This window comes from Cupressus sempervirens, chromosome 2, assembly GCF_028749045.1.
Source record: "Cupressus sempervirens isolate cs-2001-9-10 chromosome 2, ASM2874904v1, whole genome shotgun sequence".
Classification (NCBI taxonomy): domain Eukaryota; kingdom Viridiplantae; phylum Streptophyta; class Pinopsida; order Cupressales; family Cupressaceae; genus Cupressus; species Cupressus sempervirens.
In genome coordinates, this window is record NC_143119.1 from 357,700,745 (window position 1) to 357,719,463 (window position 18,719).

Here is an 18,719-nt window from a genome sequence, read left to right on the forward strand (position 1 = left end):
ATATAGAGTTTTAATTTTAAATCTTTAAGTTTAAACTATTATAAAGTAATGAAGATTTATATTATTATTATTTAATTAAATAATTTATATAGACAACCATTTTTGTTAGGCAATTCTTAGCCGTTGGGTAACCTTGAATCACTTCCAAACCCTGGTCAAATGTTGTTAGTTGATTGTGAATATCTGCTAGCATTGATTGTGTATCATTAGCGAAGTCCATAATATTCCGGGCCAAAGTAATTCTAAATGGCTCAGGCCCACACAGCATAACATTTCGCTGGCACAATAATTTACTTGCAATATTCGAGAACACCCGGAAGGTGTTTTGAATTGATCGTCTCAAAGAAGGTTAAATCTTCTATTACCTCTGCCTTTTTCTGTAGATCTTCCGTTAAATATCAATTTCGTGTATTATGTTAGGGAGCTTTAGAGATCGAGATGTACTGGATTTGAAGTAGATTTGGGATTTGGGTATTGTTAGACGGAAACAATGAATTCAACTGGGAGGAGGTCTGATAATGCACAGAAGGCAGCTGTGCCTCTGAGCAATTACGAGTTTGATTTTGGGTTAGGATCCAACTTTTCTACCAGTCAGAAATCCAAAAGCCTGAAGGAGCAGAAATATAGCCCCACTCCAATTCAACCATCTTCAGCGTCCCAAACTCATAAACCTGCTCCGGTGTGGACACCCAATAAGCCCTCTTGGACACCGCAGCCTTCATCTTCCCCTGCTTATAGGCCTGCTCAAGCTGGGATCTCAAGTGGATGGTCTGCCCAACCCCAGATGGCTGGCAACTCCCATGGAAAGAGTTGGGTTAAACCAGATTCCAAGCAGGTTGCCAGTGGGATTGTTGGAGGTTTGAATTCAGGAGCTGCTCCCCATTTGTTTGGAGATCTGCTTGGGGCAGCCTTAGGGCAGCAAAAGAACAATACTCCCTTGAAGCAAGCATCCCCCAACACATCCTTTTCGATGAGTGGTGTGCCGGCGGCATTGCCTAAAGGTGGAGTTTCATTGAAGGAACAGAGGTCCTCAGTACGATCTGCTCCTATTGAAGAGTTTGGCAATTTTGCTGGTGCAAATTCTAAGAACGCAAAGGCTAGTGTCGGTGGTGATCCATTTGATGCTCTGCCTATCTTCTCAAACATAAGTTCTTACTCCTCACGGGAGGATCATTCATTTGTAGGAAAGGATGTTCCACTTAAATCTAGTACTCCTGTCAGTCCAGATCCTTTTGCGTCTTCTAGCAACGAAGAAGTCTTCGGAGTTTTTCCAAATATTTCTGCAACAAACAAACTTGTAAATGACGATGGATTCGGAGATTTCCAAAAGGGATCTGGTAGTCATTCTTCTTCTTCTGCCACTGTCAGTGGAGATCCCTTTGCTGCATCCATGAATGTCTCGAATGATCTATTCAGTGGTGGAGTACCCAATTCATCAAATGTAGGTGATCCCTTTTCGGATTTATCATTTGGGGCAACAGCTGGGAGAAATGGTGATCCGCAATTTGTGGATCCACTTACTTCGATTGCTTCCTCAACCAAAGCACCTGCTAAAGCTGCCGATCCATTTGAAGCGTTAAACAAAAGTTTTACTTCTCAGAAACAGGTCACACAAGGGAAGAGTAAAGATCCCCTGAATTCTTTATTCACGTCTTCTTCTACTGGTAGCCAGAGAGGTTTTACAAGTCAACCGCTTTCTGAGACTGATGATTGGGGCATGGACAGTGATTTTGGAGGTGCTGACACAGGTCCAACAACGGAGCTGGAAGCGCTTCCTCCTCCTCCTGCAGGAGTCAATATTTCAATAGCGAAAGATAAAGGCATGGAGAGTTATAAGCAGGGTCAATTTGCAGAGGCCATAAAGTGGCTCTCATGGGCCACGGTTCTTTTAGAAAAAGGCGGCAAAGACTACGGTGTTTCTGCAGAGGTCTTAACTTGCAGGGCATCATGCTACAAAGAAGTGGGAGAGTACAAAAAAGCTATTGCTGACTGTTCTAAGGTAGGATCCCTTCATATGACTTGATTTTTCAAGTTTTGTATTGCTCTCATTTCTCTCTGGAAAGAAGCAGTTGGAATACATCTTGATATCATTAGATAATTTGATTCGTTTGGTTGGATATAGGCTCTAGTTAAGTTTTTTCCTTGGAGTCTAGTAAAGCCAAGTGAACGTGGAGAAAATAGCAATCCGTAATCGGATCTGTTTTATACACTTCTTTGAAGGCTTGTATGTATTAGTTAGATCTAGTTTTTCTTATCTTTTTGCCAAAGCTAAAAACATTCACACTACTATTTTGGTAATTTAAGTGATAGTTTTTGTGGTGCAGTTTAATGTCCACCATCTCTAAGACTTCTAATATGGCGTCCCCGTCACAATTTTTCCTAAAATCAAATTGCAATAAATTAGGGTTAGGGTTACATCTCACCATTTAAATAACCCTGTAATGTAGCCTGAGACTTGAATTCTGCAGTCAAAAACAATATATACGAATATCCACATACCCACATATATATACAATCATGGTTAGACATCACATTATATTCACAGATTAATAATAAAGTACTCCACAGTCCACACACATATTAGGGTTTTGAAGGAGAGACATGATGGGGCTGCCTGAAGCCAATTCTACACCATGTCCAGAAGGGATTTCTACCACAATCCTCTCACTTGGTGGCTTGTACCTGCTTTGCCCATATCCTGCTGCATCCCCCCGAAAACATATACCATCTTGTGGAGTTGGTGGAGGTTGTAAGTGGGTTCCTCGGCTCTCTAGTGTAAGTTTCCTCTGGTCCATTCTTGGATGGCTTACACACGTAACCTTGACAACCCCTTTGCTTACACCTCAGGCCCTTTCTTTCAAGATGGGATCCAAACAGTCAAACACTTCAGATTATTGTCATCATAGGCAATTTAATGATCAACAATTATATTCAACATGGCATTTTGCATTATTGATATACATTTCAATGGCATATGTTTATCTAATAGTCATGTTAGGTGATCGGAATAGATATATCAATAAATGTGAGTTTGAAGATATATTGAGTTCTACGGTGTTCTTCTGTATGGCCTCCTTGCTGAATATGATGGATCTTCTGTAAACTTGATCTGCAGATGTTCTCCTGTCTATAGATGTAGATTCAATGGTATTGTTGTATATCACTGTAAATATAACTGCTATTTGTATTTTTTCTTGCCTCTGTTGAATTACTGGTTTCTTGATTGCTGCCTTTTGCTGAGTATGTGTTTCTGCTGGTGCTACTGAGTGTTTTTCATATTGCTGTAAGTCTAGACTGCTTTCTGTTTTTCTTCTTCTTGATTAATACCTTTCCTCATCCCACCCCTCTCCTTTTGTATCCCATTTACATCCTTGAAAGAGTGACGTCCCTTGAGAGGAGTCATACTATTTAGGAATGATTAATTGCTTTTTAAGTTAATTGCTGTCTGTTGCAGAGATCCCTATGAATTAGTTAATCTCTGCTTAATGTATTGGTCAACTGCTGTCTTTTCCTTATGCCAACCTCCGTTTATCATCAGTCCTGTTGCTGCTATTATCAATCCATCCTCTGTTCATTAATAATATTTTCAGATCATAAGACTTCAATCTGCTACTTTGGTGGGAGCTTGACATCTAAACAGATACTGCAGTAAAGTTAATTTGAGGCAAACACCACAAGAGACTATAGATGTCATTATAACCACTACTCTACTACTAGTAATGACATCACTACTACGAAAAGGAAAATCAGACAGCTGTTACCACAAAATTTCAGAATATACCTATAAAACTACCATTACTGTCAGTACTGGGCTCTAGAAATCTCCCTTAACCCATTACACAAGCATTCTATTCTCATAGCAATGCTTTGATCAGGAAAAAATAGTGCATATAATACCTGAAAATGGTTAGCTGCATTTAGTTGTGATTAGAGGTTTGTGCGTATTCTCATCTTTTGAAATCCTCGTTTTTTCTTAACTGCTTTTCTCAAAAAGTAAAGCAGTTATTCTTTTTTCAAATATAATGTCGGGGTATTATCACGTGGCCCTATCTCTAGACCATAATGCAAACAGCAAGATACAAACCAAAACCACTGTGCAAAAACCTGATACGGGGTGACAGGCACCAAAGAAGCATAAAGGCCAGCTCCTATAGAACCAGCCAAAAATGATCTGCATAACATCAGGGAAGCCATGCATGCTAATAAGTAACTGGAGAGACACAAGAAAGTAGCATCAAGCATATTTACAAAGAGGGACAGCAGAACATCTTTGACAGAGCTCCATCACTAGTAGAGAGCAGATTTCCACAATCCATAGAATACATAAGAATGTTTCTGGATTCAATTGTGTTACTGTTTTTGCATCAACGTTTTGGATCACACTCTGTGATCCATCATCAGAATGAAGAAAGAGAGCAAGAATGATGGCATACAGCAGACTTAGCTATAAAAAGGTTGGGGGGAGGCGGGGGGGAGAGGTTTCTGTTGTTTTGTTGCTTTAGATGTTTGGTCTTTATTGCTTGTTCCTAATTTTATTTTTATATATATTTTTTTTGACCTTGCTTCTATCAACCTCCCCCCCCTTTTATAGCTAAGTCTGCTATATGCCATCATTCTCGCTCTCTATTTTTCTTCATCCCCATGATGGATCACAGAGTGTGATCTGAAACGTTGATGCAAAAACAGTAACACAATTGAATCCAGAAACATTCTTATGTGCTCCATCACTTCCCAGTGGGAAATGGCAGCAGCAACATAACTTTTATTTCAGTGATCTCTGTTGGTCAAACTATTACCTGAAAGGTGAACCAATTATAATAGGTTGCACTACCTTGGCAGCATAACCAAATCAACAGTCTGCAAATCATAGTTAAGCTTTGTATGTTCTGCTGATCTAGTACATAGTTATTCTCATAAGATGGCAGAGTGAAACCACTAACAATCTCCAATGTGCCCTTATGGTGGGACACAACCAAATGCTTTGATCACGTGCTGGATATCTTGAAACATGCCCATGCAAGTAGCCACATCCTTGTATGATACCTTGTAATCATCTGCCAAAGACATGCCAGCAGCTATCCCTGGAGAGACTTTAGTTTCAGGTGCCAACCTGAGACACCAACCTGAGACAGCCGTTACCATAAAAATTACAACATACCTATAAAACTACCATTAGTGTAAGTACCCTTACCTGTGACACAAGCATTCTATCTTTATAGAACTGCTTTAACCAGGAATAGATTATACACAATATCTGAAAATAATTAGCTGCATTTAGTTGTGATTAGAGAGCAGTGATTCTTCTCGTCTTTTGAAATCCTCTTATTTGTTGAACTGCAATTTAAAAATAAATAAATTCTGTCATTTCATCAACCTCTAAAGATTCCAAGGAAGTGATTTTTTGCCTCAAAGTGGGCATTCCTTTTTTAAATTATAATACCAGGGTATTATTAGGTGGCCCTATCCCTATGCCATAATGCACATTGCAAACAGCAAGATACAAATCAAAACAACTGTGCAAAAAGCTGATGCAGGATGATAGGCACCAAAGGAACATAAAGACCAATTCCACCAGAACCAGACAAAAAGGATTTGCATAACATCAAAATGGTAGCCATTCATGAACTAGTGTAATTGCCCTAAAATTGAGGTACAATTACACACCACAACTGGAGACATGCAAGAAAGTAGCATCAAACATATTCACAAAGAGGGACATCACGTTGGCTTTGTCACCACTACATCACTACCCAGTGGGATTATGCCAGCATCACCATTATTTCTATTCCAGTGATGAAATGCTCTGTTGGCCACATCATTACCTGAAAGGTGAATTGCATTTAGAGTAGCTTGCACCACCTTGGCGGTATAATTCAAAATCAACAATTTGCAAATCATAGATAAGCTCTGTATGGTGTGCCGTTCTAGTTACGTGGTCATTCTCATAAAATGGCAAAGTAAAACCACTAACGACCTCCAATATGCTCTTCTAGGGGGCTACAACCAATACTTTGATTACCTGCTGGACATCTTGATGCATGCCCATCAAAGTAGCCATATCCTTGTATAAAATGCCTTATAATCATCTGCCAAAGAAACTTAGAAAAGCTAGCAGCTATCTGTGGAGAATCTTTATTTTCAGATGCCAACATATTGTCAAAACCATAGGGCCCATCACATTGTCCACCTCAACAATTAACAAGTTCTTCAACATAATTTCACACTGCCCCGTTGCCTACAGATGACATAAGTTTTTCTTTAATATCCTCCTTGATAGAAGCATGCATCTGAAATATTAGTATTGGCTACACCCTTGGTCTCTAAAATAGCCCTGACAAGCTTGAGAGATATCACTTTGAGACAAAATCTTTTGATCCTGAAAACAGAGACATCTCCTTTTATAGTGTCCCTCACAGAGCTTTTGTATCTCCGAGCCATGAGAAATCAGAAAAAACTTGAAATATAGCACATCCAACTTTGCAAGATTGCTAATGCATATGCATCAAACATCCATATAACCCCAACATAACTTTGCTGTCATGAAATCATTAAAGCTTGGTATCAATGATAATGAAGGCTCAATTAGTTAATACAAAAACCTCTACATGGTCATGTGAATGTCATGAGCCCAAAATCATAGGATATATAAATATTACAATAATATATTATTATTATAATCTTATAAAAATAATAATAATTAAGAACAATAACACAAGTAAAATATAATCTATTATATTTAGTGATATATTTGCAACAATTTATAATGATGTAAATTTAACATAATTAAATATCAAATATTAAATATGGTTGATTTTAACTTTTAAACTATAAAAATATTATAGTATATATAAATTTAGAAATATAATACTACTATATTTAATAATAATATAATGATATAAACATGTAGTATTTAGATTAATAATACAATAAAAATCTAAGGAGATGGAAAGACACCCTTTCACATGTGAGAATATAAATAGAGAAATCATATCATGAAAAAAGAGATTCAGAAATAGCTTTATATCAGAAATTGGAAAAAACTAAAAGGATGATAGAAAATGGTCACCATAGTGAAGCAATACATCATTACCATTAGTAGGAAGTGATACAAGCGAAGTTCACAAGCTTTGGCTGCAACATACACCATATTTAAGCTGACTATACTATTACAAAGTAATTGGCAAAAATCTTACTTGTTATTAATAGAGACCGAAAGTTCATTATATACAAAAGAATAAAACGATGTTTCCTTAGGAAACAATCATAAAGAATAGAAACATTCTATTCTACTTGAGAAAGCGAAAAAACCTACAGCTAACGAAAGCTAACTAGATATTTACAATAGATTACCATTAATTAGTAATAGACGATTATTTATAATCGTAATACCCTCCCTTAATGGTTAATCTATCTAGAACACCAAGCTGTCCGCTAAACTTGACAAACTTATTAGGACCAAGAGGCTTGGTGACAATGTCTGCAGTCTGAGCTGTGGTAGGAACATACTGCAAATCTATAGTCCCGTCTTCAACCAACTGTCATATGTAATGATAGTGAACATTCACATGCTTGGTTTGTTCATGGAAGATTGGATTTCGTGCTAACTTGATAATGCCTTCATTATCAACAAACAGTGTAGTCGATCCTGCTGGTGACATCTGCATATCCCCAAGTATCCAACGAAGCCAAACAGCTTCACATCCTGGCTTAATAGTCCCTTTGTACTCAGCCTTTGTAGAGGAAAGAGAAACTGTTTGCTGCTTCTTATTGGTCCATGTGACTGCACCGGATCCCAAATTGAACACATCCAAAAGTTTACTTTTTATTATCAACAGAGCTTGCCCATTCTGAATTTGTGAACCCATTAAGTTTAGGATTAGAACTTCGAGAGTACAAAAGTTCATATTCGGAAGTGCCCTTCACATAACGAAGCACACGCTTTGCTGCCATCCAATGATCAGCCTTAGGAGCTGTCATAAAGCTTGAGATATAGTTGATTGCGAAGCTGATGTTAGGCCTAGTAGCAGAGAGGTAGATGCGGCTGCCTACTAGTTGCCTGTATGTAGTATCATTAATGGAAGGAGAATCAGACTTTGCAAATAATTTGAGACCTTTCTCCATAGGTGTAGATGCAGGCTTGCAATCCTGCATACAAAATTTGTCTAACAGGGCCCTGACATATTTTGACTAAGAGATGAATATACCAGAAGACTGTTGCCAAACTTCAACACTTAGGCAATAATGCATGAGCCCAAGGTCAATCATATCCAAAGACTGGCATACATTCTGTTTGATTCCTTGAATCAAAGATACCAAACTGTTAGTGATGATCAAATCATCCACATAAATAACCAAAAGGATGATGTCATTGTTAGTACTCTTGATGTACATATTTGACTTTGAAGAACTCCTCTTGAAGCCTTGATCATTGAGGTACTTATCAATTTTTATGTACCATGCCCAAGGGGCCTGCTTCAAGCCATAGAGAGCTTTACCAATCTGAGAACTTGATGGTCTTTACCAACAACCTTGAAACCAGGAGGTTGCATCATGTAGACCTCTTCATGGAGATCACCATTCAAGAAAGCACTCTTGACGTCCATCTGATGGACCTTCCAACCAAACTGTGCTGCCATGGCTAGGACTAATCTGATGGTGCTCATCTTTGCAAGAGGAGCAAGGGTCTCCTCATAATCAATGCCCTGACACTGAGACAAGCCCTTTGCAACTAAACGAGCTTTGTACTTATCCAAAGTATCATCTGATTTGTATTTGATTTTGTAAACCCATTTGCAGCCAATAGGTTTCTTCCCTAGTGGAAAATTAGAAAGGACCCGGGTGTTGTTCTTCAGCAGGCTCTGTTGTTTAGATGTAATGGTCTATTCCCACTCTGGAATTTCTTTAGCCTCAGAATATGTTTGAGGTTCAAACACACTATGAATGTTGACCATGAGAGCAAAGTTAACAGATTTAGTAGTTTTGCTCTTTTTCCGAGTAGTTCTCCCATTAATGAGCTCATCATCATGAAGATTAGCAAGTGCCTTAGCCCACCACTTAGGCCGGAGAGGAGAATGACCAACATTAGTATCAGGAGATGCTTGGTGATCAGGTTCCTCATCAGAAGAATCCGGATCAAACTCAGGTGAAGCATCTACAAATCGAGGTGATCTTGCAGGAGAAGTCGAAGGTGTCTGTACAAGGATCACTGGTATAACCGGAGCTGTAGGAGCTACTGGAGCCCTCCTATCAGGTGGACCTAATGGAAGCCAAACTCCTAGATCATGAGCCTTCATAGGTTGGTTTGCTAGATCAGGAATAGGAGAAACATGCATGAATGGTCCTCGCTGCTCATCAAAGACTACATCACGATTGTAGATGAGACGAGATGTCTCAACATCAATCAGGTGATAGGCTTTGTGAAGACCACTGAATCCAACAAGCATGAGTTTCTGACTCTTGGCATCCGACTTGGTGCGTGACACATCAGGGATCCAAACAAAAGCAAGGGAGCCAAAAACCTTCTGGTGATTGATTCTGGGCTTGTGACCTGACCAGGCCTCTTCTAGAGTTTTACCTTTGACCGCCACTGTAGGTGACTGGTTCAACAGATAAACTGCAGTGTTAATTGCTTCTACCCAAAACTTCTTCGAAACATGTCTGTGTTTGAGCATGGATTGAGCCATCTCGGTGGTTGTCTGGTTCCGACGTTCAACTACATTGTTCTGTTGTGGCGTGTGGGGTTTGGTTAACTGGCGTTTGATGCCATGTGTATCCAAGAAGTTAGAGAAAATATTAGAACAAAATATCTGAAATACTGGAAATGCATCTGATTTCTTTTTAAGGAAATACACCCACATTTTTCTACTAAAATCATCAACAAACAATAGAAAATACTTGGATCCAAGAACAGAAGGAGTGGCCATAGGGTCGTAGATATCAGCATGAATAAGTTGAAGTACTTGAGAAGCTCGCCATGAATCGCCACTGGTGAAAGGTGTGTGATGTTGCTTCTCAGCCTAGCATGTATCACAAACTCCAAGCTGTTGAGTCTGAATCTCTGGCATTCCAAGAACATGCTCATCTTGAGCAAGTTGTGAGAGATAATACACATTTAAGTGCCCATATCACTGATGCCAAAGTGTGCTGATAGAAGACCGTTGATCAGCCATAGCTAAGTCCCGAGAATCACCAGAATCGGTAAGTCTGAAAAGATCATGATCCTCAAGACCCACTGCAACAATAGACTGAGTCGTCCAATTAGTGATGGTGCACTGATGTGAATTGAAGGTGACATCCAAGTGTGGAGAATGTCGCATCAGTTGACTGACTGAGAGTAGATTTAGTTCCATCCCTGGAACGTAGTACACATCGAGGAAAATGAGATTCCTTCCAGCACACCGAATTTGAATATTGCCTTTGTCAACAACTGTGTACTCTTCTCCATCACCAAAAATAACAGAATTAGAATAAGGTTGGTAGTTAGTAAACTAGTCTCTGTGGTGAGTGAAATGATGAGAGGCAACTGAATTAATGTACTAGGCAGACAAATTCACATGATTTGCAGGTCTTTTAGCCATGAAGGCGTAAAAGGCAAACTCCGTATGCCTAGTGTGCTCTGCACAATTCGTTTTGGCCTGCTAACTTGATTGCTTAGATTGTGCAGCTAAGCATTTCCGACATTCAACCTTCATGAGTCCAAAGTTGTGGCAGTAGTTGCATTGAATGTGCTACTTTCAAGGACCACTTGATGCAGGAGCAGAAGACTTCTGCTGAAACTTGCCTTCATCCTTTTGAAAGGATTTAGTAGCAAAGGCTTGCTCTGTGGAGGTGGAGTTGGAGCTACTACCGAACTGTTGTTTCCATTGATCTTGCTGAAGTAGAAGTGTGCAGAGATTAGTGAACTTTAAATCAACACCAAAAGACGTGATGTTGACAGTCTTGATAAAATGCTAATAGGACTTTGGTAAACACCGAAGAGTGATAACCACAATATCCTCCTCCATCTTGCGACCGAAGGCAAGTAATTGATCACGGATTCCCTGAATCCGATTCACGTGTGCTTGGAGTGAGGTGCGCTCATCCATGACAATAGAAAACAAAGTGTTCTTCAGACAGAAAGCTTTGCTTTTGTCAGAAGTCTCATGAAGACCTTTGAGATGTGTCCAAATCTCAGTAGCTGTCTTGCCGGATGGAATCTGAGAAAGCTAATCATCGGCCACCGATAATTTGAGAAGCATCACCGCCTCTCGATTATTCAGATCCCATGTATCTTGATTAGGACCAGGAGAAGTCGGACGCTTCGTAACACCCATAACAAGTTGATCGGTGTTCTGATATTCAAAAATTGCAATGATTTGCTGCTTCCAAGTGCCATAATTTCAACCATTGAATTTGGAGTTGTGCTTGAGCAGAATGTTTGTCAGAGATGCCATGGCATGCATGTTTTTTAATGAAAAAATTTGAAAATCTGTGAAGGCACGTTGTTCAAAGCTAAAAAAGGAAGACCCAAAAAATTTAGAGAGCGACTGAGAAGAGAGCTCGAAAAACCCAGAAGGAATATGTTGTCATTTTCTGGATCTACGGCTTGAAAATCAAGGCACAAAAAACGAATGACAACCCAGTTGAGCTCTCGGAAAACCCACTAAAAATTTGTAATCAATTTTTTTTTCAAGTTCAAAAATTAGGGTTTTGAAAAAAATGCAGTCGGCAGCCATGAAAGCTTGGATTTGCAGAAAAATGGCAGAATGCTGTAAAAAGATGGCCGAAAATGGACGATGCTGGTGCTGAAAGAGGCGTTTTGGTTGTAGCAGTCAAGAAACGACCCCAAATGCTGCAAGAAGTCGTGATTTTTGATATCATCTACAAACGGCAGAATAGGATTTAGTTTATCAGACTTTGCAGGAGTTAAAGCGCCACTGATCTGCCATGATGAGGTTGTGAGACAGAAGAAAAAAAATAATTCTGAAGCTCACGATTTTCATACGCGATTTGCAGAGGCAAAACTGCGATTTTCGCTGCTCGTGGAGTCCCAAATGAAAACCCTAATACAAAATCCTTGTTCGAAAAGCAAAGGATTTTGATACAATGAAGCAAGGATCACAAAAAATAATTTTTAAAATGGGTCTGATAATTTCGAAGAGGAAATTATGATTTTCAATTTTTTTTAAGAAATAGGCTCTGATACCATATTACAAAGTAATTGGTAAAAATCTTACTTGTTATTAACAGAGACCGAAAGGTCATTATATACAAAAGATAAAATGATGTTTCCTTAGGAAATGATCGTAAAGAACATAAACATTCTATTCTAGCTGAGAAAGCGAAAAAAGCTACAGCTAACTAAAGCTAACTAGATATTTACAATAGATTACCATTAACTGATAATAGATGATTATCAATTTTTGTAATACATCATTACAATTAAGCAATACATCATTACCATTAGTAGCAAGTGATACAAGCAAAGTTCACAACCTTTGGCTGCCGCATACACCATATTTAAGCTGGCTATACATGTTTATAATGTTTGAAAGACTGTCCCAATTACCTATATCCACAATTTTAATAGCTGATAAATTGGATGAATCGATTCCCTTGTTAGCTAATAGGTCTGCAAACTTATTTCATTTTTGATAGCAATATTTAAAAAGCTTGAATGGATTTGTTAACCCAAAATTGGCCGAGTCAATTCCATTGTTAGCTAATGAGTCTGTAGCCTTATTTTTTTTCCCCTCAAAATCAATGTTTTATAGCATTGAATCAAATTTGTCAATACAAATTGGCCCTTCCTACACAAAAGCCTGTAAATTCCAATTTAGACTACGAGCCCCTGTAGGGCATTCATTACAACTTAGGAGCCCTCTCCCACTTCTCCTATAGCCTGCAGTCTGCATTGTGAGCCTGTGACAGGCTCAAGAGGAGAGCTTCCCACTTGATACAATTGTTTTTTTAGACTGTAAGAATCTGGAACCATCAGCCAATAACTTATTATGCTCCTTATGGATTAAATATCCCAACCTTGCCAATCTGAATTACCATGTGAGGCACCGTTGAAGTTAAGCTTAACCCCATTTTATTGATGCACGCCATCCTTTTAATATTTACAAGTTTTTTATGAGCTTTATTTGAATGGGCCAAAGAAGCTGTTACTGCTTGCATGGTTTGTATCCCTTTTCTGCATGTAATAATAAAAAAATATTATTGAAGCAAGTGAAGTGTGGAATATTGTAGAACGGTATTGAAGCTTCGTTCTTACATTTTTTTACTGTTGCTTGATTGACAGGTGTTGGATCATGATAAATCAAATGTAGCTGTGCTAATGCAACGTGCTCTTTTATATGAAAGCACTGAGAAATATAAACTTGGGGCTGACGATTTGAGAAATGCTCTGAAGCTAGACCCTGCAAATAGGTTGGCAAAAAACACCCTGTCACGTCTGAACAAGATGGCTGACTAAATTCAGTTACTGTTAAGGTATCTATTTTACTATTGAGCTTCTTTCTTGCCTGAAATCGAAATTGTAGGTCAGAGGTACATTATATAGTAAGCCTCTGTTAAGGAGTCCTCAGAATGGAGGAATGCGTATTCTTGTTCTTTTTGTGCTTTGTCTGGTAATAAAATTCCAATATAGCTCTCTATATTAACTTGCATGGCGCAGTAATCTGACTAGACTGTTACAGTTTCTAGGGTTCAAAATGGGTTTGTTCTTGAGCACCAATTACATAACCAGGAGGTTGCATTTATTTCATTTTCTTATATCTATTGCAAAAATACCTGCATAAACAGTAGCCTGAGAATAAGAACCATCTGTATTGTATGTACACAGCGCAATCTCAGACTCGTAGACAATGTTTATCCAACATAGTACAAGGCTAAACTGTTTAAAAGGCTTTTTGTGTTCGTATATTTTCTAAAATAATTTTTCATTGCAATTTGCTGCACTCTTGAAGTTGCATGAGGAATCAGTTGCAGTTGGTTTGTGTTACTCATTGTTAATGTATTACTTGTCCTTTTTTAATTGTTGTTGACAGTATCGAAAATCCCAATTGTAATTTTAGTTTTAAAATAGATAGACAAATTCATGTAATGCTTGTACAACTTCTGATTCCATCTGAACAGATATCTATTCATCAATTTCACATAATTGGTGCTGCAACATGTTGGTTCTCAAATATGGAGCAAATTTAGTTTTAGAAAATCCATTTTAGGCTTGCAAGAATGTTTGAAATGACAGCATGATGAGGGCCTTGTCTGGAAGCATTTTATTTCTCAAATTATACTAAATTAACTCATTACCAGGGCTAACTCACATGTTTTGTGAACAGCTCAAAATCTTGGACTCTAGTGAGACAAGTACTAAATAACATTTAATTTTTTTTTATAGATGTCATTTTAATTTTAACTTTTGACAATTGGTATATGAAATGTTGAAGTCAATTGCTCATTTTGTAGCTAAAAAAATAGCAATCTTGATATGTATAGCTCCTGGTTTAGAATTTAGAGCCCTCTTCATAAGTGTAGGATCACTGTCTGTAATTAAATATGATGGATCTTATAATTCATGGTTTCTTGTCTTCTGTTTATCTCGACTTCATTGAAAAAATAAATTCTATTATTCTCTTGACAGCACATCTTCATCAAGTTACTAGCATTACAGCATTCATATGATTCTCCATGGATGCTTTTTGTGTGTGTGTGTTTGCCTTGGTTTGCTTCTTTATTTTGCTTTACTGCAGCTTGATGTTTTTGTTCTTATACTCCACACTATTTGGGACTTTTTATGTCATTTTTTTGGGAATCGCACGGTGATAGAGATTCAGGAGGATAATCACCCCAGTGGTTGCACTTACATTCAAAAAGAATGCAATGACTGAGTTTTAAATCATTGGTTTTTCAAGGTCATTATTAAGATGGCAAAAAAATTGCTTGTTCAGCCTTGGAAGGGTCAAAACTGTTTTACTAAGCAATCACTGATCGAGTTATGCATTTGAATATCAAAATAATAGCATTTCCAGAGCTCAGGGAAACAACCATACATTTCCAACTCCATATGCTGAGGCTATTCTTTGAGAGGATGAGCTATGCTAAGAAAAACATAAAAGATTCTGTGATATAAAAAGAGAGAATGGTTCAGTTTAGGAATTTTCTACGATTATGAATGTGCTTTCTGTACTAATTTCTTCTAGATATGCCAGGATTAAGGAATAATGAGCACAGCAGCAAATTTTTGTCAAAAATGGTCCATATTCAATTAAAAAGAGAAAATTCCGTTCCTTGGTAATCCGAATTCAACACCCACCAACGAACTAACCTGCATTTTCAATGGAGGGAAACTGTCCTTGTAGCCAGGGGAAATAATGACACCGTGAGAGGGGTAATTTAAAATATTAATTGAACATGAGGAAGACAGATTGTTTGGTGAAATTAATAAGCTTGGATTGCAGCCATAATCTTTACAAGTTGTTGCCCTATTGGAATCTTGGCAAGATTAGGCAGGTTGTGATCAAAGTCATGTCCATGCTAAAATGTTGGTCTTTGAAAGACAGTTAATTGTAGCCACACAAAAATCTTAACCATTCAGCATAATCAAATTCTAAACCTTGGCAAGAAAATGCTTTGAGGGGTCCAAATAGTATTCTGACTAGATTACATACATCATTTATATAGCTGTTCAAATCACTAATCACTGTAGCCCAAACTGGCATCACCAAAGAGAAGTTTTCTAAGTTTGCTTTTGTGATTTGTAGGTATCATAGTGCGCATTGGCAATTTTGATGTGTGGTTTTGTCATAGTTTGAGGATGTAAGGTATCATCAATGGTAAGGCAAAGATAGCTGGTTAAGGTTTTGGTGCCACATAAGAAAAACAAAGGCACACACAAGCGAGTTGTGTAGATTCAGGAGGACATTTGGCGTATTGATCTAGGTAAGGTATGTTGTGGAATCTCAAGCCATCAATCTAGGCTTATGAGCTTTGAATATCAATGATAGCTTAATGTGAAGGATCTGGTCCAACAATTGTCATCCTTAGAGAACTATTGTTTCTTAAGCTTAGAGTTGTAGTAAAACGTTCATGCAATTCTCTTCATTTGCGAGTTTTCCTTTTTTAAAGTGCCAACACATTAAGGATCCTTGAGGTGTATGGGGTGCTAATGGCTAATGGATCCTTAGTCAACACACCATTTAACAAGATCTTTAGGTGGTCACATACAACATCAACGGTTTGTGGAAATCAACTCCACATGGGCCTCATTGGCCAAGCAGAGATTTAAATTGAACTATCTACATTAACATGGCTTGGACAATTATCATGAGAGTTTGGACAAAAATCAAAATTAAGAGCAACTAGGTCGCAACCAAACTTTTGAAACTTATAGTATGATCAAACTAGATTGGATTGCATATGTATATTTAATAAACCTATTGGCAAGGCATTTTATTGTGTGAAATTTTGTTTTGCTTTGCTTTATTGTCTTCTCAAATGTCTTTGAGTGCCATTTTGTGCATTTGGCTTGCAATAGTGTCCCCATTTAATAAAATACCTCCATAAAATGGCTAAGGAGGTGTATGACTCAACAAATCACTGTATTTATTAAAAGTGAAATATTATGTTTATTAAAAAGTAAAAGTAAAAGTTTATTTTTGATTAGAGTAAAAGTAAGTTTTCGGGGACCTAAAACCCCATCAAGATGGAATAGTGCCACAAATTTTAGAGATATAGTTTAGCAACCCTAATCAGACAAACAAACAACCTAGAAAGAGATTGGAAAAAGAGGATCCAATTACCCAAAGGAATCTAGCACACAAGGCCGACCTAACAACAAAGAAACCATCTTTACAGAATAGAGATCAATGGGGTTTTTGGGCTCCCCAAATAGTAACAAATGGCTCCTTGAGCCATTAGAACAAATCATGAGAGACCCGCAAAGCATACGTAGAGGGAATAATCCCAAAACTTGCCAGCAACAGTAACAAAAAACAACCAGCCACCAAAACAAGCCCTTGAAAATTAGCAACGTCCATCTAGTCAAAGATGAGCAAAAAACTCAAAACCATCAGGAGGGAATCTCCAAAAACTTGGGACTTGACAAGGCTCCCAAAACTCGCAAAAATGGTTGGGACAAAGAACCCCCAACCCAATCGATTTGGAAGACCAACATCAACAACCTTAACGCCAATTGGAAAATACATCTTTACTAGTTTGTTGTCCTAGGAGAAAACATAGGGTTTGGACTTGGGGATCTTAGGCTAATCCATCAAAATCCACCAACAAAAGTCCAATTCAACATTAAAACTCCTTCCCACTTGCAAAATAGAGAAATCCACCTCAATAGGGAAAGTGAGGAGAAGGACCATTTACAAATAAAGCCCTTGTTGAGATCCAACCTATCACCAGAAGGCCAAGTAAGAGAGAAAACTGCCAACAACAACTCCACCTCATTAATTCAGCTACAAACCACCTTTATAGGTTGAGTCTCTGCCTCATTAGGCACTTCCACCTCTATAGGAAGCAGGCAGGAAGAGGAAAGGAGTAGTGAGGCCTTCAACTACCAAAAGGCCATGAAGTGAGACGACACCTCAATAGGGATCAAAGCCACCATTTGATTAGTGAAGTTAGGAAGAAGGATCTACTAAGGAAAAAAGCCCTCCAAAGAAACATCACAATGAAAAACAAAGCTTCAAAGGAGGCCAAAGAAAAAAAAATGACACAAAAAATAGAGATACCACCCTTTGGGAAAACCCCCAAAACAATTTGGGGTAAAACCCCATCTCAACCCTGGAGCTGGCCAATCATATAGGTCGAGGGCATCCAAAGCCATCTAAGCCCATTGAAGAACCAATGTGATACAAAGTAGCTAAAAGCTCATGGGAGCCAAAGGAAAAGTGGCACCAAAGGCCCTTACACAAAAACTATAACATCAACATAGGTAACCAAGCTTTGAGAGATGGGCACGAGACAGGCAAAGAAGCCATAAAATTGAGCACCTTGGGGCATGCCTAAAAATCACATGGCAGGTGCTGGCAACCAAAGAACCCCACAACTGCTCCAACTTTCGACATCAACATCACAAAGCCTTCCAACAAAGCCATTGTGGGAGGCAGGGACAAACCCCCCCCCACCATTTGCATTGTCACCCTCACCATCATCGTAAGACTTCAAAGCCTTAACCCCATCACTCCCGATGTTTGCACTGTATGCCATCATCCCAATTTTTTCCCTTTTTTTTGATTAATTGATAATAGCTTTTGAAGGGACCCTAAAACCCATTACAAGGTAGGTTTTATACGGAGGGACCTAAAACCCACATCAAATGATATGCAATAGCCTCCACAAAGAGATACAAGACATGGATAAAACATGTCAAAGACAACACAAAGGGGTCCAAACTACACACTTCCTACACAAAATAGAACTGACAGTCAAGGCACAATAAATCTATCAATTATCAAACTACCCAACAAAGGAGAAGACAACATAAATTAAGTTTTCCCCTTATATCCCTTCTTGTGGGATCTAAGGGTCATGTCAAAAGAAGAAGATAAATTCCTTGAATGTTTTCTTTTGACCGTAATCCACCCTTATTCAACCTTAGCAGTGGGGAGAAGGACCATTTATAAATAAAGCCCTTGTTGAGATCCAACCTATCACCAGAAGGCCAAGTAAGAGAGAAAACTGCCAACAAACTCAACACCTCATTAATCTAGCTACAAACCACCTAT

At 38.3% G+C, this 18,719-nt stretch overlaps 1 protein-coding gene across 1 annotated transcript; it reads left to right on the forward strand.

Annotated features, from left to right (window-relative positions):
- Window positions 1-379: 379 nt before the first annotated feature.
- LOC149572614 (Tetratricopeptide repeat (TPR)-like superfamily protein) lies at window positions 380-13,940 on the forward strand. The gene is made up of 2 exons (XM_089813734.1): window positions 380-1,999; window positions 13,283-13,940. The coding sequence occupies exons 1-2, from the start codon at window positions 491-493 to the stop codon at window positions 13,454-13,456; spliced, it is 1,683 nt and encodes a 560-aa protein (XP_089669860.1). The 5' UTR covers window positions 380-490; the 3' UTR covers window positions 13,457-13,940.
- The last annotated feature ends 4,779 nt before the right edge of the window (window positions 13,941-18,719 follow it).